The 26,230-nt window shown below is 51.6% G+C and overlaps 1 protein-coding gene across 5 annotated transcripts in view; it reads left to right on the plus strand.

Annotated features, from left to right (window-relative positions):
• Positions 1–26,230, plus strand: part of Ephb2 (EPH receptor B2) — a 181,571-nt gene that overhangs the window by 120,361 nt on the left and 34,980 nt on the right. For all 5 annotated transcript variants that reach the window (XM_041651220.1, XM_041651221.1, XM_041651217.1 and 2 more), the window contains exons 4-5: positions 22,616–22,771; positions 24,287–24,622. In XM_041651220.1, the coding sequence (XP_041507154.1) occupies positions 22,616–22,771; positions 24,287–24,622 (492 nt within the window). The remainder of the gene's footprint in view (positions 1–22,615; positions 22,772–24,286; positions 24,623–26,230) is intronic.

Here is a 26,230-nt window from a genome sequence, read left to right on the forward strand (position 1 = left end):
AAGAGGGTGCAGCACTCGAGGTCCCACGGAGTTGGATATAATTGAGTTTAAATAGCTCACATGCAGATGCAGGGGGTGGGAGGAGCTAAAAAGAATGGAAGGGGGCCTGGAGGCGTGCCTCAGCTGGTAGAGCACCTGCCTGGCATGCACAAAGCCTTGGATTTTGTTCTCAGCGCCTCATAAACTGAACGACTTGGTGATGGGATGACCTTCCACTAGGCAGGAGGATTGGAAATTGGAAAGAAATTCAGGGTCATCCTCAGCTGCATGACAAATTGTATGCCAGCATTCTCTAGAAACCCTGTTTTAAAACACACACACACACAGAGAGACAGAGACAGACAGAGAGAGACAGAGAGAAGGAGGAGGGGGAGGGAGAGACAGAGAGACAGACAGAGATTTAGAAAAGAAATCTTGTTAGGCATTGCTTGTTTGAACTCAGACCATTACGTTCAATTGTACATTGTATCTATTGTATCCTCCATAGTTCACAGAGGAGCAGAAGACTTTCCCAGGATGTAAGAAATGAGGTGTATCCATCGTCACCCCTCTCTTGTGCTCAGGGCAGACACCACAAATAGATCAATTCTCTTTCAACCTCTCCAGATGCTATTTCAGGATTCTTCCTCATGTACTCCAGGCAGCCATCACTTGGCTGATGAGAGTTGAGGGGCAAGATGAAACTCTGCAGACTGCTCTAAGGTGGGACCAGATGGTCGCGGCTGGGACCCAGAGCAAGGTGTTCTCTTCCACTCTGCCCTCCCGTATTCTTAGTAAAGTTCACCATGTGTCCAGCTTTGTATGAAACTCAAAGGTGAAGAGAGACTGGTTATCAACAAGAGGTTCAGAGTCAGGGCCTGGGGAGGGGATCCTGTAATTATGGCATGGAAGCATCCTGGGTCTTCAGGGACAAGGCTGGGACACAGTGTGTGGCTTAGTTATTTTCCTGTTGCTATAATGAAACCCTGGCAAAGCAGCTTGTGGGATAAAGGGCTTCTTTTGGCTCACAGTTCTAGAGGGGTAGAACCCATGGAGGCTGGCAGGGTTTGGTGGCAGGGCCCAGGCTGGTCCATCATACACTTCAGCAGTCAAAAACCAGACAGAGAGAGAGAGAGCAGGAAGTAGGGTCAAGCTCGAAGTGTCACCCCCATTTCACTGCCTTCCCAAACTGTGGTTAAGGAAGGCTTCTCGAAGGAGGGGATGTGGAAGTTCCTACTCTGCCAGTAAGCAAATGACAGTTCATGGGGTCCCATGCAGGATTTTCATTCTTATAGATTTCTTGGAGAAGAAACTTTAAACTGTGAGATCAGGTGATGGTGTCACAGATGAGGCCACCAGCCTGGTGAATAGGACTTGGCAGTGCCAAGAAGAGCAAAGATTATGAGACTTGGGTGGTCTGGGGTATAGGATAGAAATCACTAGCCTGTACCCTAGTTAGGCTGAACCCAGCTCTGCCACGTAGATTCTGTTGAACTCAGTACTGATGCCTTGTACTCCCTCAGTGTACTGCTAAGTATCTATCCTAGGTCTTGCCGTGCAGACTGGAAGCCCTGGTGGGACAATGCAGGGTCCTGTTTGTTACTAGCTGGGACCTGAGTCTTATCCTGGCACAGTGCCTGGCTGGCTTATAAAAATGCATCATGATTGGTGGATGGGTGGATGGGAGGATGAGAGGATGGTCAGATGGATGAGTGAATGAGTGGGATAGATGGGTGGAATGGATGACTAGGAAGATGGATGAAGACAGATACGTGATGGATAGGAGGATGGGTGGCTAGGTGAGAAGATGGATGAGAGGGTGAACAGGTGGTTAGATGGAATGGATGACTGGGAAGACAGATGAAGAATGGATGGAATAGTGTAGATGGATGGGAGATAGATTGTGAGAGGGTAGATGGTTGGGTGGATGCATGATAGAAAATGGATGGATGGATGGATAGAAAAATGGATGGATGAAAAAAAAGAAAAATGGATGGATGGATGGACAGATAGAAAGATGGATGGATGGATGGATGGATATAAAAATGGATAGATGGATGGATGGATGGATGGATGGACAGATAGAAAAATGGATGGAGGGCTGGAGAGATGGCTCAGTGGTTAAGAGCATTGCCTGCTCTTCCAAAGGTCCTGAGTTCAATTCCCAGCAACCACATGGTGGCTCACAACCATCTGTAATGAGGTCTGGTGCCCTCTTCTGGCCTTCAGGCATACATGCAAACAGAATATTGTATACATAATAAATAAATAAATATTAAAAAATAAATAAAAATAGAAGCTAACCTGGGTGTTTAAAAAAAATAGTAAAAAAAAAAGAAAAATGGATGGATAGATGGATGGATGGATGGATGGATGGATGGAAAGATAGAAAAATGGATAGATGGATGGATGGATGGACAGAAAAATGGATGGATGGATGGATGGATGGATGGATGGATGGATGGATGGACAAATAGAAAAATGGATGGATGGATGGATGGATGGACAGAAAAATGGATGGATGGATGGATGGATGGATGGATGGATGGATGGATATAACACCAACCCTCTGGGAAGTACACCATTCTGTAATGATGGTAGGTAGAGGACACTGGGCTCCCTCACACATCTCAGTGATTGATGTCTTATCTAAGTGGTCACCATGTCATTCTTCACAGCTTTCTTAGGACACATGCTTTGCTGTCATTCCTGTCCTGCTATACATAAATGGCCTTGCTCTTCCACTGACTTACAGCAGAACACCTGCTGCTGTTTAACTCTGAGGGCCAAAGAGACCAGGCCCTCAGCACCAGAGGGCCCAGTTCTGCCATCAACCCCTGCCCATCGTCCGATAGCCACTTCCTTCTCTGAATCTCACTGTTCTCATCAGCACCACGAAATGATGATAGCCTGACTCTTGAATCACGAGGGTAGAAGCTGGGAAGCAGAATGCTCTGGGAAGGCCCAGACTGAGGTCAGGGCAGGGACAACCTTGTGAACTGTGTTCCACACATTCCTGCCATATCTGTCACAATAAGGGAATGCCCACTGCTGGGTGAACTCTAGAAACGGAGAGCCTGTGTCTCTGGGGGGATCTTATTTGAATGCATAGGGCTCTTCCTGGCATGGACTGAGTTTGGAAGGAAAGAGCCAGGAGGACCCGGGCCAGATCTGAGGCTTCCAGGAAGGGTGTTGGGGGCAACGCGCCGCCTGGGGACTAAGATGCTGGGTTCCCCTCCAAGGAGGCAGGAGGACCCTAAAAATGGAACGAGAAGCTGCCAAAAGCCGCTTTCTTCGCTTTCGACTTACTGCCAAGGAGCGGCAGGACCACAGGCTCTGCAAAGCTCTGCTGGCCCCCTGGGCACTTGTCCCAGAAGCCTAATTACCCTCTCTCTCTGGGCTGCCAGCACACAGATTGAGGGCCGTGGAGCGCTGCATGTAAAACAGGCAGGACGGAGGAATGCCTCCAGTCTTTCACAGGAGGATGCCATGGCACCTCTCAGCCCTCACATTGAACTTGCTTAGAGTCCTGATGAACTCTGACCTCTTCCTGCATCTCATCCTCATGGCCATCTCAGTCATAGCCACAGTGAGGCCTCCTCCGTAGCCTGTTCACCATAGTCTATTCCTCATCAAACACATGGAGGGACCCATTCCAACCCACAGGCCACTTTTAAACCCAGCTAGAATCATTGGTGGTGTCCCATTGTAGGGAAGCCCAGCCTGGTCTCTTCCCCATGGCTGTGAGGTCCAGAACTCTGCCTCCTTCCTACTGCTCTCACCCCATCTAAGGGGCCTGATCCTTCCTTTGCCATCCTCCCATCTACCGGGCCTGCTCCCTCCCCCCATAACTCTCCATGTCTGCCCAGCTTACTCCCCTCGATACCCTCCCCAGCCACCCAGACTTGCATCTCCTCCAACACCCTCTCCTGAGAGGGACCTCAGCAAGCTCTAGTCCTTCCATATGCATCCCTTCCATATGTTGTCTGCCCTAGGATGACCAGCTCAGGTGTCCCCCTCAGAGAAGTTTCCAACCCCTGCCCCTCCCCTGCACTCTATAACGATTTCCCTGTATGTTCCTTGTGTGTGCATGGGTGCATACAGAGATCGGAAGGCAGCTGGCAGGAGTCACCTCTCTGCTCTCACCATGTGGGTTCCAGGTATTAAACTCCAGTCATCAGGCTTGGTGGCAGACACCTTCACCTGCTGATCTGTTGTGCTGCCCACCGTGGATGCGTCGACACCTGTTAGCTGCTCATTCTCCTTGCCTAATTCTAAGCTCCCATGTAGAGACCTAATGTGTTTGCTGTGTTACTGTGTGAGTGGCTGGTGTAGTGGAGATTGGACCTAGGACCTCAGGCATGCTAAGTCGATGCTCTACCACCGAGCTACACCCAGAGTGGGTTATCTCCTCTCCTTTTTATATATATATATTTTAAGTGTTTGTGTGTATTATCTGTGTACCACTTTTGTGCCAAGTGTCCAATGCCAGAAGAGGGTATCAGATGCCCTGGAGCTGGAGTTACAGATGGGTGTGGGTCTCCATGTTGGGTGCTGAGAACTGACCCTGGGTCCTCTGCATGAAGAGCAAATGTTCTTAACCGCTGAGCCATCTCTCCAGTCACCCCCTTGTCTGTCTGTCTTCCTTCCTTCCTTTCCCCCTCTTTTCCTTTTTGAGGCATGTGCTATTATGTGGACTTGGTATGTAACCAAGGGTGACCTCAGTCTCCTGATATCCCATCTCCACCTCCTGAGTGCTAGGTTTACAGGTGTGTGCCACCAAATTCAGTTTATGTTGTCCTGGAGACTGAATTCAGGACTTCCTGTGTGTACACTCGGTGGGCTGAGCCATATCCCAAACACCCATTTTTTACTCCCTCTGTAGCCCAGGCTAGCCTTGAGCTTGTGATTTTATTGCCTCAGCCTCCTGAGTGACTGGGCTTACAGGTGCACGTCATCAACCCCGGCTATAGGTGTCATTTCTGCTGAATGAATGGTTTGTTTAAGGAGACACAGATGGTGTGAATGACCATTGATTGAGTCCCTGCAGGCCCATGGCACCGCCCACTTGCAAATCTCACATTCTTCTCTCTATGCAGTGCTCTGCTAGGGAGTGTCCCCACTTCAGAGCTGAGAGAGCTGGAGCTCTGGGGGTTCAAGCAACTCCCCCAAAGCCATTCAGCGTCAAAAGGCAGAGATCCAGGTCTGTGACCCCTAACACCCTGCTCTGGGGTCTCTGGTTTTTTTGCTGTTTTTTTTTTTTGTTTGTTTGTTTTTAGTTTTTTCGAGACAGGGTTTCTCTGTAGCTTTGGAGCCTGTCCTGGCACTAGCTCTTGTAGACTAGGCTGGCCTAGAACTCACAGAGATCCGCCCACCTCTGCCTCCCGAGTGCTGGGATTAAAGGCGTGCGCCACCACTGCCTGGCTGGGGTCTCTGTTTTTAAAGCAAGTGTCAGCAACCTTGTTTCAGGACCAGAGGGCGCTCTGAAGACCTTGACCAGGAAAAGCTGAGGCTGACTTTGGACCCCATAGTGTTGTTTCTTTTGCAGGGGTGCCCTGGGATCTACTAGGTGATCACCAGGGGAACAGGAAGCTATACAGGGTGATAGCAAGATCTAGGGCAGGGAACGGGCCCAAGGGAGAGGAGATCACAGGAAGAATAAGTAGCATATGAAGCCAAACATGGTGGTTCATGCTTGTCATCACAGCACATTGCAAGTTCAAGGCCAGCCCAGTCTACCATTGACAAAACAATAACAAAAATAGCAGCCGTCACCTGGCATGGACCAGGCATTTCCTGAGCCCTCAGTAGTGTTTCCGGTGTCTCCTAAGTAGCGACCATCTTCTCTACAACCCCAGGAAGGAGAGTACTGTGCCAGTCTCCAAGTGGCACAAGTGAGGCATGGGGAGGAGGGATTAGGAATGGGGCGAGACTTGAGGAAGCACAGTCAGGAGGCCTGGTTCCAATGTGCACACAGGTAACCACCGCACCAAACTACCGCTCTATAGAGAGCCAAGCACAGCCTCAGGAAGGTTCCCAACCCAGGGTTAGGTAACCATAGCCAGATATTCCAGGTCCTAACTGATCCAAGCCCTTCAGAGTCCTTAGTTAGGTGGAGAGGGCACCAGGTCCTGCCCAGCTCCTCTGCTTTGAGCCCACTGTTGTCTTCAGGGCACCAGATCCTGTCCAGTCCCCTCCATTCTGTGCCCACTGCAGTCCTGAGGGTGTCCGGTCCTGTCCAGCCCCTCTACTCTGTGCCCACTGTCATCTTGAGGGCACCAGGTCCTGCCCAGTCCCCTCCACTCTGTGCCCACTATAGTCTTTTGTTAGCTCAGTTTCCCACACTGAACACAGACCCTTGAGTCGGGTGGCTGGAAGTCCCTCGCCCTTCCTGTGGCCCCTATCATGTGTTGCTGGCTACTCAGATGCTTAGAAACCCAGTGTCATCTGCTATAGATAGAACCCAGTTTCTTCGGGCACTGTAATGAGGGAAGGTGACAGCTGAGCATGCCCATCCCAGATGCATCCCCATTTCTTAGGTGACAAGCTAACCATGAGTGAGAGGAAGCATGTGACATCTGGTTCCTTTTAAACCCCTACTCCGAGGACTGGGGCGAGGGCTTAGCTGGTCATGTGCTTTCTGTGCAAGCATGAGGATTTGGGTTCAAGCCTCAGCACCCCACAGAGAAAGTCTGGCACATGACCTGGGAGATGGCTCAGCTGGGAAAGGCACTTGCCACCAAGCCTGAAAACTTGAGTTCTATTCCCAGGAGCTACCTGGTGGAAAGAAAGGACAGACTCCTTCAAGTTCTCCTCTGACATCCACACATGTGCTCCCCGCCCCCCGAGTAAATAAATAAATATCTTAAAAGTTAATTGATTTAAAGAACTAGTTGTAGGGGCGTGCATTTGTATCTCAGCACTGGAGAGACAGGGACAGGAGGATCCCCGGGGCTCACTATTAGGCAGACTAGCCTAATTGGCAAGCCCCAGGCAACTAGGAGACCCTATATCAAAAAACCATGTGGAACATACTTTTTAAAAAATCTAAGAAATGTCGTCTGAGATTCCTTGTAAATGTAAATTTGCTCCCCCCCCACGTATACATGCAACCACACAACACATATGAACATACACATACACATCATATGCTCCCGCCACATATATATACAATCATATAAACACTTATGCATATGCCACACACATACCTGTGCACCCACACAAACACACACACACACACACACACATACAAACACAGATAATCAAATGAAAATAAACTCCTGCTCTGCCACTTGGGACTGGTGACACTGGGCAGGTGACATCCCCCTTTGCACCTGGGTTCCCTATTGACCGAGACTATTACAGTATTCTTTGATATCCTGTGAGTTCATCCACATAAGGGTACTTAGGACATGGCCTGGCCCAAAGGGAGCACCAAGCAGAAGCTGTTATTTATCAGGTTACGGTGCTGAAATACTAGTTCTGACCTCTTGCAACCATAAAGAATCTCTCCCAAACAGCGTTTCCGTCGGGTCAGCGGATGCGAGGTAGGACGGACACTGTGATCTGAAGTCCTCACTCGGTGACGAGTGGGTTCTCTCCGTGGGCTGTCGTTCACCAGAAGTTGTTTCCCTGCTATTCATCCTCGGTTTTCTTAAGGATTAGAGCCCTTCTCTGTGGGTGCTGAGCTAACTGCTTGTCAATTTTATGAGCTTTCAAAGCCACTTTTCGGAACAATCAGCACCCGTGTTTATAAGGGCTGAGATAAGAGAAGGGTTTATGAGATTAGAAAGTTGTCATCATCCCCTGCATTAACGCTGGCTCCTCTCAGTTTCTTCCACTGTTACCAAACCATGGCGCAGGCAGGGAACAGCAGCCCCAGGCCCCATAAACACGATCTTCAAATAAAGGGGACATTTAGGGGCTGCTCAGCTGAGGCTCTGTTGAGTGGCGATTGCTCCAAAACACGACAACTGGGCGACTTTATGGTAAAGTCTCCCGGCTGCTGACCTAAGATCACTCACACGACAAGTCTCTGCTGCTGGCTCGCTTATAGTTTTCAACTTTTGACCTTTTAAAACTGAGAGGGTGTGGGCTCTCCGTATCCACATGTGTGTTTGTAAGCAGTGTGGCAATGTGTGTGAGTACATGCGTGCGTGCATGCGTGTGGTGTGTGTGTGTGTGTGTGTGTGTGTGTGTTTTCATGTGTTCCTATGTGTGAAAGTCAAGGGCAGCCTCAGGTGTCATTCCTCAGGAGCTGTCTAGCTTGGCTTCTTAAGTCAAGGTCACTCACCAGCCTAGAACTTGGCCTGTTCTGACTGACTAGTGGGCCCCCAGGAATCCTCCTGTCTCCACCTCCCCAGCACTAGGAATACAGATACATACCACTATGTCTAACTTTTTATATGGATCATGGGGATTGAACTTGGGTCTTCATATTTGTCTATCAGTCATTTTACCAAATGAGTTATCTCCCCAGCCCTCCCTAGAAGCAGCTTTAAATGTGTGTGTGTGTGTGTACATTTCAATTGGAGTCCAGAAGAAGACATTAGATTCCCTGGAGCTGTAGTTCCAGGTGCTCATTGTGGTTGTGAATAGTCCAGAGTAGGTGCTAGGAACTGAACTTGGATCCTCTGCAAGAGTAGTACCCGTTCTTAACCACTGAGCCATCTCTCCAGCCCTAGAAAGCAGCTTTTTAAGAAGCAATTTGTCCTGGGGAGTGTTTGCAGCCAGGCGAACCTGAAGGAGCCTGTGCAAAGGCACACACCACCAGGTCCCCACTCTGCTTTCCCAGTCGAAAGTAGCATTACCTCCTTCAGTCAGTGGACTCCAAGTTCCAGGCTGGAGGGAGTCTCATGGTGTCACCTGTTCCCCTTGTCCTACTGGCCCTGGGTCTCTCCAAACTAGACTCAGGGTTCTGGCTACAGGAAGGAACTAGAGGCTCTCCAGCCATGCTGTTTCCCAGGTCTACGCCTTTGCTGGGCTGTTCCGTCTGCCCAGCACTCTTTCTTTCCTCCTTTCATTCTTTTGTCTTGCTTTATCTCTCAAGCCTGCTCAAGTGCCAGCCCCTCCCGGTAACAGCAACATCTAAGGCCATCTCCCAGAGAATGGAGAGATGGCTCCGTGGTTTAAGAGCACTGGGATGGCCGTGAACACACCGTGTAGCTAAGGACGACCTTGAATTTCTGATCCTTCTACCTCCACCTCTTAAGTGCTGGGGTTTAGTTATATCGCCCACACCCAAGGCAATGCTGGGGGTCAAAGCCAGGGCTTGTGCGTGTGAGGCAGGCACTCTCGCAACTCAGCCCCAGACCATTGGTCAGTTTTAGTTAACAGAGAAGCAGACTGGTTACAGCAGAGAACGGGCTGCAGATGTGGGGAAAGAACACTGGAGAAATACAGGGGAGACTGGGAAAGGCTGACCTGAGAACCGGCCACCCAAACAGCAAGGCTGCTGGGGTGTGAGCTGAGGACACTGGGTCTAGGACCCCTGCAAAGGACTGCCTTCCCAAAGCCTAGAAGATAAAACTCTAGACACAAACTTGTGACATGATGGTCACCTCCTGTTGCCTGAGTCCCTCCATGCATCCCATTCTTGACCCCTCTGCCCTGCCTTTACCCCTCAGGACTTTAAGCACACTGTTCTGTCTCACATGAGGTCCTTGTCTCTTCTGTCCTTGGCCAGCGCCTCTTCATTCTTTAACACCTTGTCCAAATGACCCTGCCTCTGGAGAGCCTTCCATGACAACCCCTGCTTGTCATGCTCACTGTCCTCTGCCAGACAGCATCAAGGCTTGGTACTGTGGTGTGTTCCACGCTGTGACAGGTTCCTTCCACAGAGGTGGGCAAAGGACAACCACAAAGTGGTCACTGGGAAAAGGCCATTCTGATGGTGGACCCAAGTCTCTCCTGGCCTGGAGGGCAGAGCCCAATAAGTTTAGAAGAATAACCTCTATTTCCCAGGGACTGAGATAAGACAATGCTGTAGGCAGGAGGGGCCAACAGGACTCTGTAGTGCTCTAGCCGTGGCTGCTGGCAAGGTCAAACCTGGGGTATTATCCCAAGTATCCCCTGTACTACTAAAAGACGGCTACAGCAGAGAACAAACCTGACATATCCTACCCGCTGTTACTCGGTGACTTCCTTATTGGGAGCTCCAAGGGAGCAGAAGGACGCTGGCTGGCATTCCCTTCTGTTCTTAAGGCCTACAACTGCATTGTATTTTCAGCAGCTTTTGGCTTGTGGTCAACTCAGACCCCCAAATCTCTTCCCCGGGATGCCTGCCAAGCCACATCATGTACATTTGATTTATGGCTTAGGTTCGCCGAGGCTACTCGTGCTCCCCAGAAGCCAACAGGAGTAGGGTGATGGTTTCTGTACCCCCGAGGAGAGAGCCTCCCTGTGGCTGTGAGTCAGCTCCCCTCCCCCGGTGTATTTCCTAATCCTTGCTCCCTGAGGTGTTCAATACTGAGTCCTTTCCTGTCAGGTTGTAATTAGCATTCAAGTCAGAGGCACCCAGGATCCAAGCAGACAAACCTCACAGGAAGTGGTGGTTCTGAAAACCATCCAGGGGAGACAGGGAGAGAAACAGACAGGTGTGGAAGGCTGAAGCCACTGTGTGTGGCATTTATGTGTCCCATGGATGGGATTGAGTGACACTGAGCCTGTTTCTCATCTGGAGAATGACTGGTAGAGTGGCAAATCCAAGTGTCCTGGCGTGGTTGGGACAGAAGATCCTGGTGAAAAATCACTTCTAGGGCATCATTGTTTCTTCTGTCTGGGACCACAGAGTAAGAACAGATAGGTACTCAGCACCCAGTACTCTCCCTCTGACTTACATCCCTGACTCAGATAAATTCCCACAACACCAAGGTTGGTTACATCTCTTTCCCCCATGTTGTCATTTATTTATTTTTGAGACAGTGACTCTCTTTAGCCCAGACTGGCCTTGAACTAGTGACCTTTGTGCCTCTGTCTCCCAAATGCTGGGATTACAAATGGGGAACCACCTGTACCTTGCCGAAGTATTAACTTTAACTTATTTATTCTGAATCAGCGTTTCACATAGCCTGGGCTATATAGCCAAAAATGGCCTTAAACTGATCCTTCTTCCTCTGCCTCTGAAGTTCTGGGGTTACAGGCAGGCACCCATCGCTCCCAGTTTGTGCCATGCTGAGGTATTGAACTAAGGCCTTCGTGCGTCTGGGCAAGTCTCTACCAACTGAGCCGCATCCTAACTTTTATTTATTTGTTCTTGTCTTTCTCTTTGTTGTGTCAAGGGTACAACACAAGACCTCATGTGTGCTAGGCAAGTGCTATCACTAACTTCCCCTCAGCCAAGGTGTTCTTGCTTTTTAATTGTCATGGTTCCTCCAGTGCTTGCCCTGGTGTCCCCTCCCAGCCCTCAAGTCTCTGCCAACAGCCATCACAGCAGGGCACATTGTTTCCACGGTTCCTTACCTCTTTCTTTTGTCTCACTCCTTAGCCCCTCCCTTCTGTGAGGGCAGGATCCACAGCTCCTCACTGTAGGCTAGCACCTGGCCCAGGCTAAACGGTTTATACAATGGTATATACAAACCATTTAGGACTTTTATGGAACATTCTAATGGAGTTAACAGTGAAGTGTGCGCAGAGATGCAGAAAGAGAATTGCTCATTCTCCATCACGAACAAGGTGCTGTTCCCTTGCTGGGCCTCAGTTTCCCTCGCTGTCAAACGAGACTATGGGGGGAAAAAAACTTCTTCTTGAAGTCTGTTTGACTCTGAATGATGACTTGGGAAGGGACAAGGGACAGAACACCGAGTGACAGGTTGAAGAAGTCACCTGCCAGGAATCTCTCTCTCTCTGTCAATGTCACCACTGGCCTGGAAAAAAACGAAAACAAAATAACCACCCCACACAGGCCAGGGCCTGTGAGCTGACACTCCCGCCCCAGCCCACTGACAGAGTCTGAAAGGTGCATAGCAGCTGCCTCTCCGGGTGTCCCGGACTTTGTTGCCTTAACCCAGCTCACCAAGCAGGTAAAAAATTCCAGACATGTTCTCTGCTGACAGCTAATTGTGTCCTTTATTAATGAGCCTGGTTTTCTTGGGGCGGGGGTAGGAGGGAGGCTAGCCTCAGCCCAGGGCTCCCTCAGGTGGGGCCAGGACCAGATTTCTGGATACAGTAGCAGAGGGACGGCTGCAGGAGGTGACCCAGAGAGAGAGCTCCAGCTGGAGAGGGGAGGGAGCCTCCTTAGGACCCCCAGCCGCAGCAGGGGTGACAGCGGCAATGGAGTGTTGTAGGGACTTTGGAATCTGGCAGCCCAGGGTCTGGATCTCAGTGTGGTCACCGAGGTACAGTGAGCTACGCCAAGGATACTGACAGCTCGCCCATTCTGTCACCAGGCCTGGGACACCAGGCCCCATCTCTATGACCTATTCCACCGCGTGGCAATACAGCAGCCAAATGTGCCTGGGGGCTTGGGGCTGGCCCTGCCAGATGTGTCACGCTTTCTGGACACATCCGGCTTCCCCGTGGGCACATGGTGATTATTATTTAACACTAACATTCCAGCTGCCAGTGAGTTCCAGCACTGGGCGGCACCCATCTAGAGATGCTTGTCATAGAGAGTTTCCGGCTGGGGGTGAGGGGACACCCAACTCTTCCTTTCCTCAGAAGGATGTATGTAGTAGGTGGTGTTAACTCAGTAATAGGAGAAGAACTTAAACCAGGCGGGCAGATCGGCGTGTGCAAAAGCCCTGAGGCTAAAGGAATGCTGGAAGAGAAGTCCATTGAGGAAGAGGGGACCTTCTGAGTTACTGATTTTATTTATTTATTTATTTATTTATTTATTTATTTATTTATTTTTACTCCAAGTGAGGTGGGTGTGTTGTTCATGAGCAGAGCTTCCTGAATTGTTTCCTGTTCTTTGGGATCTCTATACCCACCCCCAGCCCCTGCCCCACCTACAGCCCCATGCCTTCCCCTGCCCACCCCTACCCCCACCACAGTATGGAGAGCTGCCAGCAGCTCCTAAAGTAGAGTGGAAAGGAGGACAAGGACAAAAGCCAGAAACGTTGTCAGGAGGCTGCCAGCAGGGTCCTGTGCCTCCTCTGTCTCTCTTTTTCTCCACGGTAACTGACAGTGTGGTCTTAGGTACGGTGCTAGCCCTGTCTGTGTGGTGGAGTACACAGTCGTAAAGCAAGGTAGGTACTTAGACAGCATATCCTAAAAGCTCTGTGAGTTTGATTTCCCCAGACCCCCTCCTGCCTCTCCAGCACCACCTACCTCCCAAGAACCTTGAACTTTATGCTTCAGCAGGCCCTGCACTATTCTGAGCTCCTGGCGCACATGCTACACCATTTCCCACCTCCTGGCCTCCACACAGCCTCCGCCTGCGGAGTCCTCTCCCACCTGCAGCTCCCATCTAAGCAGACCTCTAGCTCGAAGGACACTTTCCGCAGGGCATCCACTTTCTCCTTGCTCCTGGGCAATGTTCCCTGATGGAAAGAATACGGAAGGAAGTGGGTGCAGGGTTAGAGCTGCCTTCCAGTCCAGCTGCAGCACAAACTAGACAGATGTTCAGCCCGTTTCCTCATCTCTCTCCCCCTCGGGGCCAAGGAGAAGATGCAGTGGCGTCCTAAGCCCCTGCTCTGTACCTGGTAGCTGCTAGGACCCAGATCAGTCTCATTACAGAGGGAAGACAAAGCATGGACGTCTACTAGGGTGATCATGATGGCTAGTGTAGCCCCGGATCCCTGGCATAGCTCCAGCTCCGCCCCCTCCCATAACCTGCAGCCCAGGGGTCCGTAGTGTTGTTCTCCTGTCCAGGCCTCCCTCCTCCACCAGGGCCTGGTCAGCCTATGCCCCAAAGCCTGCAGCAACCACAACCACACGGCCCTTAGAAATGTCCTTAATTGCTTCAGTGCGGGGAGTCACCCTGCAGGCAGATAATTAAAAAGTTCAGAGCTTGATTAATTGAGAGGAAATTGGAGGAATGGGGCTGCCTGCTGGGTGGGTAGGAGCTCTGGCCTCTTAGTGGGGAGCTGGGATATCTTGAAAGAAGGAAGGCTGTCAGGGACCCGGGGCCTGACATAGGGTCTGGGGACTGAAAAACCTGAGCTGCCAAATGTCCCCAGTCACCTTTGCACACCGTGGGATCCCATGTCTAGCTTTCTCAAACTCTGTGAACTCTGTCCCTGCATGCCACTACAGAAGACCAGACGACATGAGCCATCAGACTTGGGGGCTGTGGCAGAGTACTGATTCTGTGCCAGGTGGCTCAGGGACTTTCCTCAAGAAGTTCCCAGCAGGTGGAGGAAGAAGGTGGGATTCTTAGTGAGCCAATTGCCAGGGGCATGGGAAGGGGTTTGGGGAATCAAAGTGGCTCAAAGACCCTGGTCCACAGGTAAGCTAGCTAGCCTTAAGTGTAAGTCTTTACCTTCCAGGGCTATACTCACCTCCCAGGGCTATGCTCACCTCCCAGGCCCTTGGCTACATGTGCTGTTTCACAGGCCACTTCTTTTCCTTATTATCCTTCACTTTGAAAATGGGGACAACAGTAGCCAGGCCTGGTGGTCTAGATCCGTCATCCCAGGTACTCGGGAGGTTGTCACGGGAGGATTGTAAGTTTAAAGCCTATCTGGGCTATAGAGTCTTAAAAGAAAAAGAAAAAAATAAGAGCAGGGGTGCAGATCAGTGGTAGAGTGCTTGTCTCGTGCACGCAGGCTCCTGGGCTCAGTTTTGCAGAAGAATAAAATGGGGGGGGGGGGTTCACCTCCTTGTGTACAGGGCAGTTGTGAGCCAAGTGTGGCTGGAGAAGTTCCTGCCCAGCTCCAGGTATAGCTGGACCCACAAGGATAGCGAGGAAGCTGTCTCCCTGCCTGCTGAGAGCTTCTGTGTAGCTTCACAATCGAGTTGGAGGACCTGATTGGGCATCCTGCCTGACTTGGCCCAGGAGACTTACTACTAGTTAATCCATGTGGTAAAATCAGGAAACAACAGAGTATCAAAGTCCTTATGCCCAAGGCTGACTGGAACCGTTCTGCTCAGCTCAGCCACAGGGACTCCACCAGCCCCTCCCGGACCCAGGCACAGCACCAGACCCTGGCAGCATGGAGACCAGTCTTCTCACAGTACAAAGTGAAAAGACAGAACCTCATGTTGCCTACAGACAGAGTCTGGCAGCCAGGGGGGGTCAAAGGTGTGGTCCCTCTAGCACCTACCTTGCCAGGTACAGAACTAAAGAAATGGCCTGGCTCCTGATCCAGCCACCCATCTCTGTTCTCAGAATTCTTACCTAGAAAAGTCCTTTCCCCACCTGGAACCTGGAACTTTTCAGTCAAGGAAGCCACTGCTTCCCAGACCCCAGAACCTACCCCTGTTTTCCTCCACTGCATCAGGCGGAGAAGCTGGCTGAAGGAAGGCATGGAACAGCCCAACCTGGGCCTTTGGTCTCAGTGTTGTAGTTGTGGTAGATGCCTGTAGCCCAGCCTGAACTTCTAAGGACAGGGGCTGTGTCCGCTGCCCTGTGTTTCCAGGCTTGGTGCAGCAGGCAACGGCCGGTGAGTGCAAATCCTAAACCTGACGCCAGAAATCCTATTCTCAGAAGCTTTTCTAAGGCACAAAACAATTTAGAATACTGTGTCAAATGCCCTTCAGGTGATGTATGTAAGGTGTGTGTGAACATGAATGAATTCATGTTCAGACTTGGGTCTCAAGAGCTCATTGCATTTGCAAATATTCTACAATCTGAAATCTAAAATACTTCCGAACCTACGTTATTTCCAGCAAGGGTGGCTCTGCCTCATCCATGGCAGCAAGCACTGTTTTGTATGCCACACGGAGCCAGCACCGTTCCAAGGCCTGTACTACCCACTCATTTAACTTCCCCCAACAAATTCAAGTTCCATATTATCATTATTCTCGTCACGCTCTCACGAAATAAGGCCTGAAAAGTTCAGGTAATTTGCCTGAGGTCACACAGTTAATGAGGAGTAGGACCAGACCTGTATCAGCTCGACAGTCCATGCCCAGATCCCGACTCATCAGAGCTCTCTGCTCGGGGAGGGGGATGACAGGTAGAATTTGGGGGGCGGGGAGACATTCTACAATGTCACCAAGAGCCTTCTGCCCAGAGTGCTCCCAGAAGAAACTCTTTCCAAGTACCCTCCCCCAAGCCACCTAACACATCAGGCCAGACTAAGCAGCTGACTCGAAATGGCATCAGTCATCTTTGGTACTAAACCAGCATCCCCCTCGAAGAAGGGGGCAGAAGTGGCAGGCCAGCTACCAAGGATCACTTGGTGCCAATTAGCAGGCCCACCATGCCAGGCCCAGATGGAGCCCTGCCTCGACCGGCTTGGGCCTTATTTGGTCAATTATCACCTATCCCTGGAGCCCAGGGGGCAGGCAGGGAGAAAATCTGCTTCCTTGCAATCCCCCTCCCGTCTCCGGCCGGCTGCCATCCGCTCGCCTGGCGAAGCACTCTGGGCATCTGCAGAAGAAGGCAGGCACAGACTGCCTAGACTAATGTCCCGGGCTAGAGGGCAGACCTCTGCCTCTTGTCCTGATGGATGACTGTCCTCAATAAGCCAGTCTCCAGCTCTGGCACTCGACACCTGACCCTGCGATCATTTCCCTAACCGGCAGTATTTGAGTTCAAGGATTCAAAATTACTCAACCTGCCGGGCGATGGTGGCGCACGCCTTTAATCCCAGCACTCGGGAGGCAGAGGCAGGCGGATCTCTGTGAGTTCGAGACCAGCCTGGTCTACAGAGCTAGTTCCAGGACAGGCTCCAAAGCCACAGAGAAACCCTGTCTCGAAAAACCAAAAAAAAAAAAAAAAAAAAAAAAGAAAAAAAAAATTACTCAACCTACAAGTCCAACTCCAGCCCTGCCATTTTTGATTTCCTAGCTACTTGACTTTAAGGTGGCCAGTTATTCCTTTGAGCCTTGGTGTGTGTGTGTGTGTGTGTGTGTGTGTGTGTGTGTGTGTGTGTGTGTGTTGGTGTGGGCGTGTTTCTGCCGGGGCACACACATGAAGAGGTCAGAGGACAACCTGCTAGGATTAGTTCTATCCTTCCACCAAGTGGGCCTCAGGAATCACACTCAGGCTGACCCACTAAGCCCATCCTGCTGGCCCCTGGTTTCCTTTTCTATAAAGTCCAAATGATAACTTCACCAAACACTGATGTGCAGTGACATGAATCAAATGAATGAGTTCAGCCACACCGGGCTGAGCACTGACTCGTCCCCTTGAAGGTTCTGGGCAGTGGCAGTTCTGCTGTCAGAGCTTGCTGGAGGCTTGGAGCCCCCAGAGTCACAGAGAACAGGCCCTGAGTTTGGGAACTTTGTGCGTCTCATCCATCTGACCTCTGGGAGCTGCTCATCCTTCCAGTGGCATCCGCTGGCACACCTACTGTGTGCAGGGGGCTACGCTGGCACACCTACTGTGTGCAGGGGGCTACGCTGGCACCCCTACTGTGTGCAAGGGGCTACCCCATCCACCACTCACCAGCCAGGAGTCACCTCACCCGCCGGGACCGGCTCTGGTTTGTATCGGGGAGCTTACATGACAGCTGTGCATGTCTCCAACAGCACAGTGGCCCTGGTCTCGGGCCGGTCACCTGGAGTTGGCTCTCGGGGAAGCACACACAGTACGCGAACACAAATGTGGGTGGGGGCTTCTCACTTGCTAACCAGCAGCACAGGTCGGTGCTGGCCGGCTGCTAGGCAGAAATGGGGAAAGCAGTACAGAAGTGCTCTGAGGAGAAGGAGCAGGCTCAGCAGCCGGGCTGCCAGAGTACCTGTGAGTGGCTGAGAAGTGGCCCCTCCAGCTGAAGTGTCTGATGGGGTCAGGGGTGGAGATGTGGATCGGTTGGTAGAGTGTTGGTCTAGCAGATATGAAGCCCCAGGTTTGATCCCTAGCACCGAATAAATCAGGTGTGTGGCGGCACAGGCCTATAATCCTGTCACTCAGGAGGTGGGTGTGGGATTAGAAGTTCAAGGTCATCTCCATCTCCAGCTACACAGTGATTTCAAAGTCTGGGCTACAGGAAAAACTGAAAACAAGTGGCCAGTGGGACTACAAGCCTTCCTGGCTGGTCTCAGACTTGGGAATTTGGGGACTCGAGACTTAGAATATAAGAACTGGTCACCCTAGCAGACAGGCCCGGAAGACAGAAAGAGTGAGTATGTGTCCGTTTGCACACTGAAGTGGTCTGATGGGTCACGAAGATGTGGGTGGCCCACATCCCTCCCTGTTTCTCTGTCCAGTGAGGATGTATTTCTCCATTGAACCAGTACCTCCTAGGGTCCCACTGAGGCTGGGAGCTTCTTTAGCATCTCCAGCATGGGACCTGCAAGCCCCTGGCCGCCGCTGTCTAATGCTGGTCCAAGCTGAGGGTCACTGAAGGGAAAGAGTCTGAGGCAGAGGCCAGCATAGCTTTGGCGCTTTAACAATGCCGAAGTTTCACAATAGTCTAGCTGGCCTTCCTAAGGCGGTAGGCAACCTTTGGGTAAAGCAAGCCTAGCACCAGGCAGGGGGTACAGCCTAGCAGAGGCCTGGAAATGAAACCCACAAGGCCTAGAGCTCCATGGAGAATGGGATGTTAAGAAGTAGCCAGGAGACTCTTGGAGCTGACTCCTTGGGCCTCGTGGATCTGTTCTGAGTTAAACAGCATTTGGCCACTGAACAGCTGTGCAGCAGATCCCTGCCGTGTCTGTGGCGGGCTTGGGGGGGCAAAGGTTGGACAGGGAGACCCCTGGGCACTGGGCACTGCTCAGGTTCAGATGCTTGCTCTGCACTCAGATCTGAACCTTTGCATGTGGCAACCAAGGATTGGGGCTTGGGAGCCAGCCCAGACCTCTGTTGGGGGTCAGGGGAGGAGGGGGAATCTGAGTCTCAAGACCTTTTGTCTCTCTGTGCCTCAGTTTCCCCAAATACCAATAGAAGCCTTGAACTACTGTTCTTTCCATTGCTCTGTTCATCCATCTGGGCGACTGGCAAGGCCTCCCGGGTAAACAACCCACCGGGCATATGGATTCATAAGAAAGCCATGAAGGCAGGCACTCAGAGAGACTTACTGGAGTAGGTACCAGTGGCCAAGGGAGGGCAGTCCAGGTGGCAAGGGCACCATGTGTGAGTGAGTGTGGAGGGACACAGAGTGGATGTCAAGGCAGGAGAGATGGGCAGTGCTCCAGCTTGAAGTCTATGGGACCCTGAAGATCTTGGACTCCTTGAGGTGGCTCTTGGGACAGCAACTGCCCAGTGAAGCGTTCTGCACACACCTCTGAATTCACCTGCTCAGAGGAGCTCATCCAGGGGTTTTAGTGCATTCATGGAGCAGTGCAAACACCACCACAATCGATTTCAGGATGTGCTCATCGCCCCCAAAGTAAGCCTGTTACCCATTAGGAGCCATTTCCCCTTTTCCCCTGTCCCCTGCCCTTGGCTGCCACACATCGACTTCCTGTCTCTTCAGATGCGGCTCTTCTGCCTGCGCCTCTTTCCTATAAATGGAACCGTACTTTTGTGACCGGCTTCTTTGAGAGAGAACAATGTTTTCAAGGTTCCCCAGTGGGAGCACGAACCTGGGCTTCATTCCTTTTTGCAGCCAAATAATATTCCATTGTCTGCTGCTGCTTCTCTTTCTGTGACATGGAACAACTTGTATGTTAGAAAGCTGGCTGGGGAGGTTGGGCAGGAGGAGGCCAGATGGTCCTGCCAGGCCAAGAAGTGGGTGGGAAAGAGCTTTCTAGATGCCTGCAGGGGTGGGAGCTGGCCAAGAAGAGGCAGGCATGGGACCCTGCTGTGGAGGGAAGACCTGGTAATTGAGTGACTGCAGGGGGTGGGAGGTGAGGAGGTGCAGGCAGGCAAAGGGGTTCTCCTGGTGACCGGGTGGAGAATGAGGCGATCTCCCAGGTTGAAAAGGAGAAGGTTTGAGGAAGTTCAGAGACTAAAGGTGGTTGTGGGGGGAAGGTGGCTGAGGACCCAGCTAGGATCAGGCTGGCCTGGGACACAGTAGCCCAGCACAGCAGCTGGGAAGGTGGTCCAGATGGCTGGCATGGCACAGAGGGGAGAGAGCAGCCACCTGCCAGGCAGACGGGAACTGGCCAGCAGATGGAACAGGCACTGAGCACTGTACACGCTCCGATGAGAGAGCCAGGAGGAGCTCAAGCTAGGGGCCAAATCCTTGGGTTTCCTTAGGGTAGTTCTAGACCCTCCCACAAGCCCCCACGTTCCCACATACAGAGAGGGACACAAACTCTGAGAGGCTAGCCCTGAGCAGGTGTTAGTCTGCAGCCGCTATGGCTGCGACACCCCAGGATCCCTGGACCATGTCGAGATGGTAGCCTTGTTATACTCCACCGCAGCAAGAACTCGTGAGGAGTCGGGGTCACAAAGCCAGAGCTGCAGGGGTGCCCAGAGAGTGTCCATAGTAGCAACTGTCGATCTACCTCCTCTCCACCAACACTTGGGGGCGGTGGATGGAAAAGGAAGTCAGTCTGGACTCTAAGATGCAGAAGGAACAGACGAGCCAGACGGCCTGGGGCTGACCCCAGCTCTGCTGCCAAAGCCCCATCCTGAGACGGTGCCTCTACCTCTTCGTGCTTTCATTCCCGTGCCTGGATGTGAGAGAGGCAGGGTGGCTGTTAGCCTCAGTCAGCTTCCAGAGAGGGGAATGGCCAAATCCTCAGGACAGAGCTACCTTTCCAGGGGACTCGGAACTGTTGCTGTATGCATGTTGGTACCATGGGAACCTCCTTGGTGCTGTCATTGGAGCCTGGCTGTTTGTGATGAAGAACCCCTTGTGTTCCCTTAGAGCCAGGGTGGCCTTCGATTAGCTCGGTCACCATCTTTACTGACCTGTGTCCTGGAAGCCAGCAGGAGAGGCAGGCCTGAAAGGGGCTGTTTCCCCATGTCTATAGGGAGTTGTGGTTGGCTTGGTACAGAGCAGAGCCCCTTCTCTGCCATGTCTGGTGCTGTGTTCCCTGTAAAGGCAGGAAATTTTTTTCTTACCAGTCAGGATGCTGCAGTCCAGAGAGGTCAATTAACTCATCCAAGGTCACTCAGCAGCTTGGTTTTGAACTAGGTGCATGTGTGTCCAATGCCAAGATTGCTCTAACCCCCTTGTACAGACCTGAACCAGCAGGATGGTCTCAGGAGCGCTAAGTGCTATTGCCCTGTTTCATGGACACGGAAGTGGGTTAGGTCACTGGTCACACTACACACCCAAGTGGATAGGGGATTCTCCAGGCGGCCTGCTTCCTAAACCATGTTCACTGCTATCCTAACTTGGTAATTCTCTAAAGTTCTCTTCCCACTGAAGCAGGCAGCTTCAGGAAGCATTTATAGAGCACTTGCTGAATACCAACTTGTTAGGCAGAATCCAAGCCGTGGTCACTCAGGGCGGCTCTGGTTCTGGGGCAGCTGAGAAAATGGCCAGGAAACCCTGTCCGTAGCTCATTGTGGCAGGAGGGTAAATCCTTTGCAGTTCAGGTTTTGTTTCAAGCCCCAGAAAAGGCAGGGTCTCTGACCTGGAGGCTCAGCTGGCAGAAGATGAGTTGCTAAGAATTGCTAAGACTAGGACTTGAAAAGTAAACACCAGACACCCAGGGCTGGAAAGACGGATTAGGACCGTGTATGTTAGCCTTCTGTATACAAGGAAATGGATGTTCAGAGAGATGCAGTCGCTTGCTGAAAGTTGCACAGCACCCAGACATGGAATCGATGTCTTCCAGATGAGGACCCCTGCCTGTAGGTGAACTAGCAGCATCTCATCCCAGGGAGTTTTTCCTCTGGAGTTCTTTCCCATCCACCTCCTCACTTAGAGACTGAGAGAGACAGGGCCCTGCCAGCAACCTCTGGATTCCCTTCCCGGGCCAGCAGAAATGAGCGCGTGGATTTGAAACCACCCACACTCCCATGGCTGCCTGCAGTAGAACCTAACCCATGCATGTCCTGGCTGCAAGGCTGCTGCTCATCAAGAGCCTGTGACCATGCCGCTCTGGAGTACCAGGTGCTGACTGAGTGTGGGCACTGCCCCCTCAGGCTGAACCTGGTACTGCAAACCCCTTTATTTTAACCCATTGGCCAAGCTACCTAACTTGGGTTATATCAGGCATCATACATATGTGTGCAGAATGCTCACCTTAGGATGGCACTTTCACAAATAAGGAACCTGCATCGCAGAGTGATTAAACCACTTGCCCAAAGCGACACAGACAGGGACTCAGACTCAGGTCTGTGTGACTCCAACAGTGTCCTTAGCGTGTACCAAGTCATTCACAGTGCTGTCTAACTGCCCAGGATTCTGTAACAAAATCGTTGTTTGTGATCTAGAGCCCTATTACCTAGTTCCAGGCTAGTTAGCAGCTAACCAGGTTAGGATCCAGATTGCCGAGCCCCTCCAGGCTGAGGTACAGGACAGTAAGGGGAGGTGGTTGAGGATGCTGAATCCACAGGCAACTTCAGAGACAATAATAACAGCTCCTCTGGAAACCCTGGGCCAGAGCCAGACTGCCAAGCTGCACCTGAGACCCCAGAACTTCGGGAGCGGGGTCCCCAGGACCATGACCAGGGGTCCCTCATATTGCAGCCTCTGTTCATCTCACCTGGCCTCCTCAGTGACCCTCCCTTGTTCTCTCCCAGGTTGTCCATCGGGAACCTTCAAGGCCAACCAGGGGGATGAGGCCTGTGCCCACTGTCCCATCAACAGCCGCACCACCTCTGAGGGCGCCACCAACTGTGTATGCCGTAATGGCTACTACAGGGCTGACCTGGACCCCTTAGACATGCCTTGCACAAGTACGTTCTCCCCCACCCCAGTACGCTCACGGGAAGGCTCAAAGAAGGGGGATGGCTGGGAGCAGCTGGGTGCCTGGCGGAGGAGGGTGTCTAAAGCCATTCCTGGGTCTGCACTACACATTGGCATCCGACTTCTACCCCCTTCCACTCAGTCATGAGGAGGATAAAGTCAAGGTCTCGATTCACAGAAGGACAGGAGGAGGCTTGGCAGAAGAGCCAGGTGACACATGCAACAGAGGCTGCAGCTGCAGCCTCAACCTCAGGTCAAAGGTCAACATACTCTTGGAAAACAGCAATGTTCTATCCCCTATGTCGGTCAAGGGTGACATTCACAGAGCTGACCCCAGGGGCGTAGACCACACAGACCTATTCTGTCATGTGAAAGATGAATTCATCATGGCCTCTTAGGCATCTGGCTTTCTCCTTATGGTCACTTCTAGCACAGCTACTGAAATTTCAGCCATCTCTCTCTGTCTCTCTCTGTGTCAGTCTGTCTCTCTGTCTCTCTCTCTCACACACATATACAGAGAGAGCAGCAGCAGCAACAGAAAGGAGAAAAAGACTTGATGTAGCCATCTATCTCCATTTTAAGACACAGCTCTAGGGAGATGGGGTGATGGCTCAGTGAGTAAGGCCCCTTTGCTCTGCAAGCATGAGGACCTGAATTCAAATCCCTTACAACAATATAAAAGGCCAGGCACTTAGGAAGTGGAAAATCTCTGATCCCAGTACAATAGTGAGTTTCCAATTCAGTGAGAGACCCTGCCTCGAAGCAAGGCAGAGAATGATCCAGGATGATATTGGATACCCTTGCTTCAACCCCCACATGGTCATACACATCCATGTACTCACATGCAGGTAACACACCCACATAGTCACATGTATGCACACATACACATACTTCCATACCTGCACACATACATACACGCATATACATCCATACACTCATGAACATGCATACATGAACATGCATAAAATACACTACTCAGAAACTTCTGTTCTTGATCAGTGGCTTGATCCATCACAAAGGCTGGGAAATGTAACCTTTCTGATACACAAATTACCTCCCTCAGTGAAACTGGGTTCTGCTGTACAGGGAAAGGGCCAGCACGATGGTTCCATGAGTGAAGGGCTTACCCTGAAAGCCTGGTGACCTGAATTCAATTGGCAGAACCCACATAAAGGTGGAAAGAGAGAAGCAGCCCCACGCTGTTGGCCTTTCTCGCTGGAGCACATGCACAACACACAGGAAGGAAGGAAGGGAAAGAGAGACGATAGTATGTAGGTGTTACCCCAAACATGAAAACATCATCCCCAGGAACAAATACTAAGGAGGCTGGAGCCTGAAGGGAAGCAGGTAATGATTCTCAGCAGGATGACATGTTCTAGAAGCTTATTTGGGTAAATGGAGAGATTTGTAGGAAGCCTTTTTAGGGGGCCGGGGCTGGGGGAGGCAGTGGGCATGGAGTGGGGAAGTACCCACAGCCTCCACTGACCCTCTTGTCCCCTCCATAGCTATTCCATCTGCGCCCCAGGCTGTGATCTCCAGCGTCAATGAGACGTCCCTCATGCTGGAGTGGACCCCACCCCGAGACTCGGGGGGCCGTGAGGATCTGGTCTACAACATCATCTGCAAGAGCTGCGGCTCAGGCCGGGGTGCCTGCACCCGCTGTGGGGACAATGTGCAGTATGCACCCCGCCAGCTGGGCCTCACCGAGCCACGCATATACATCAGTGACCTGCTGGCGCACACGCAGTACACCTTCGAGATCCAGGCTGTGAATGGTGTCACTGACCAGAGCCCCTTCTCACCCCAGTTCGCCTCTGTGAACATCACCACCAACCAAGCAGGTGAGCCCCGAAGGTACAGGGGAAGGGACTGTCACTCCACGCTGCATCGTGCCCTGCTGGTCCCAGGAGATAACTGAGGCTGTCTGTCTTTCGAGATTGTTTATGCGCTAAGATGGTCATGTCTATCCATCATCTTAGCACTGAGGAAGCTGGAGCAGGAGGATCTTGGATTTGAGGCCAGCTTAGGCTGCATAGCAATATCCTTTCTCCAAAAAATCAACAGTTAGGACTGGGGTGTTGTTCAGTACTAGAATACTTGGCTAATAGGTATAGGACTTAGATTTGATTCCTGACACTTTAAAAAAAAAAAAAGATTTTGCCTGTGCTTCAGCACTCCCAAGGGGACAAAGTGACCCTCTGCCTTGGGGTTTATAATAGTGACTGCCTCTTATGGTGCACACGTCACAAGACCTGGCATGTAGTGGCTTAAGGTAGAAGAGTTGAGCCATGCAGATTGTGGGTGTCTGATCCACGGGACTCATGACCCACGTGTCTCCCAACTCTGCCCAGACTGAGTCAGGAAGAAGAGAGGAGCCCCAGGACATGGTGCTGCTTGATCCAGGTGGGTGGGAGTGGCTGGACTTGGTTGGGTGGCCTGCTGGGTCCACTGAATATGAGATGTCATCTCTGCAGCCTCAGGGCAAAGGGCAGTGGCAGATCTGAGGGACTTCCAGCAGTGTCCACTGATGCTTCCTAGGCCACTTAGCCCCGTCCAGCCTGACCCCAGCACAAGTTTGATCCTAGGTCCGACTCTCCAGAACTCCTCTTTGTCAATACTCTTTGTGGTTTTATGATATGCTTCCATGGTCCACCCTGCGTCCCTTCAGGTAGAAGGGTGCCAAGCAACAGTCTTAGCAACAGCCCCTGATCCCTTCAGGAACACCCTACACTGTGGACTCCGTGGAACAACCAAGGTGATTATGGTACCGTGGAGTAGACAGTGTGTGTCCCTGGTGTATTATGGTACCGTGGAGTAGACAGTGTGTGTCCCTGACGTATTATGGTACCGTGGAGTAGATAGTGTGTGTCCCTGATGTATTATGGTACCATGGAGTAGACGGTGTGTGTCCCTGGTGTATTATGGTACCGTGGAGTAGACGGTGTGTGTCCCTGATCTATTATGGTACTGTGGAGTAGACGATGTGTGTCCCTGGTGTATTATGGTACCGTGGAGTAGACGGTGTGTGTCCCTGATGTATTATGGTACCGTGGAGTAGACAGTGTGTGTCCCTGGTGTATTATGGTACTGTGGAGTAGACGGTGTGTGTTCCTGGTGTATTCACTTAGCACCTTTTGCCGAATAACAAGCTCTTCCCTCAACAGAACTACAGCCTACAGAGGAGAAAAAAAGCTACTCCTCAGCTTGCCCTTCCTGGGAAATACACAGAGATCCTGGAGGCAGACATTCAGGGTAGACCAGGAAGGCTTCCTGAAGGAGGTGGGCTGTTGCAGCCATAGTTTGCAGAACTAAGGGAACCTAGGACAGTGATGGAGGGGACCTCAAGGAAGAAAGAGGACCCACTGAGTCCCTAGGCACCGTGATGACTGTTGGAGAGGTCAGGTCTAAGGGACTCTGGTGCTAGAGTGTGACTGTGGGTCTGTGTTCCA

Source organism: Microtus oregoni, unplaced genomic scaffold, assembly GCF_018167655.1.
Source record: "Microtus oregoni isolate MIOR12 unplaced genomic scaffold, Mior012 000005F_ref0000423, whole genome shotgun sequence".
Classification (NCBI taxonomy): Eukaryota; Metazoa; Chordata; class Mammalia; order Rodentia; family Cricetidae; genus Microtus; species Microtus oregoni.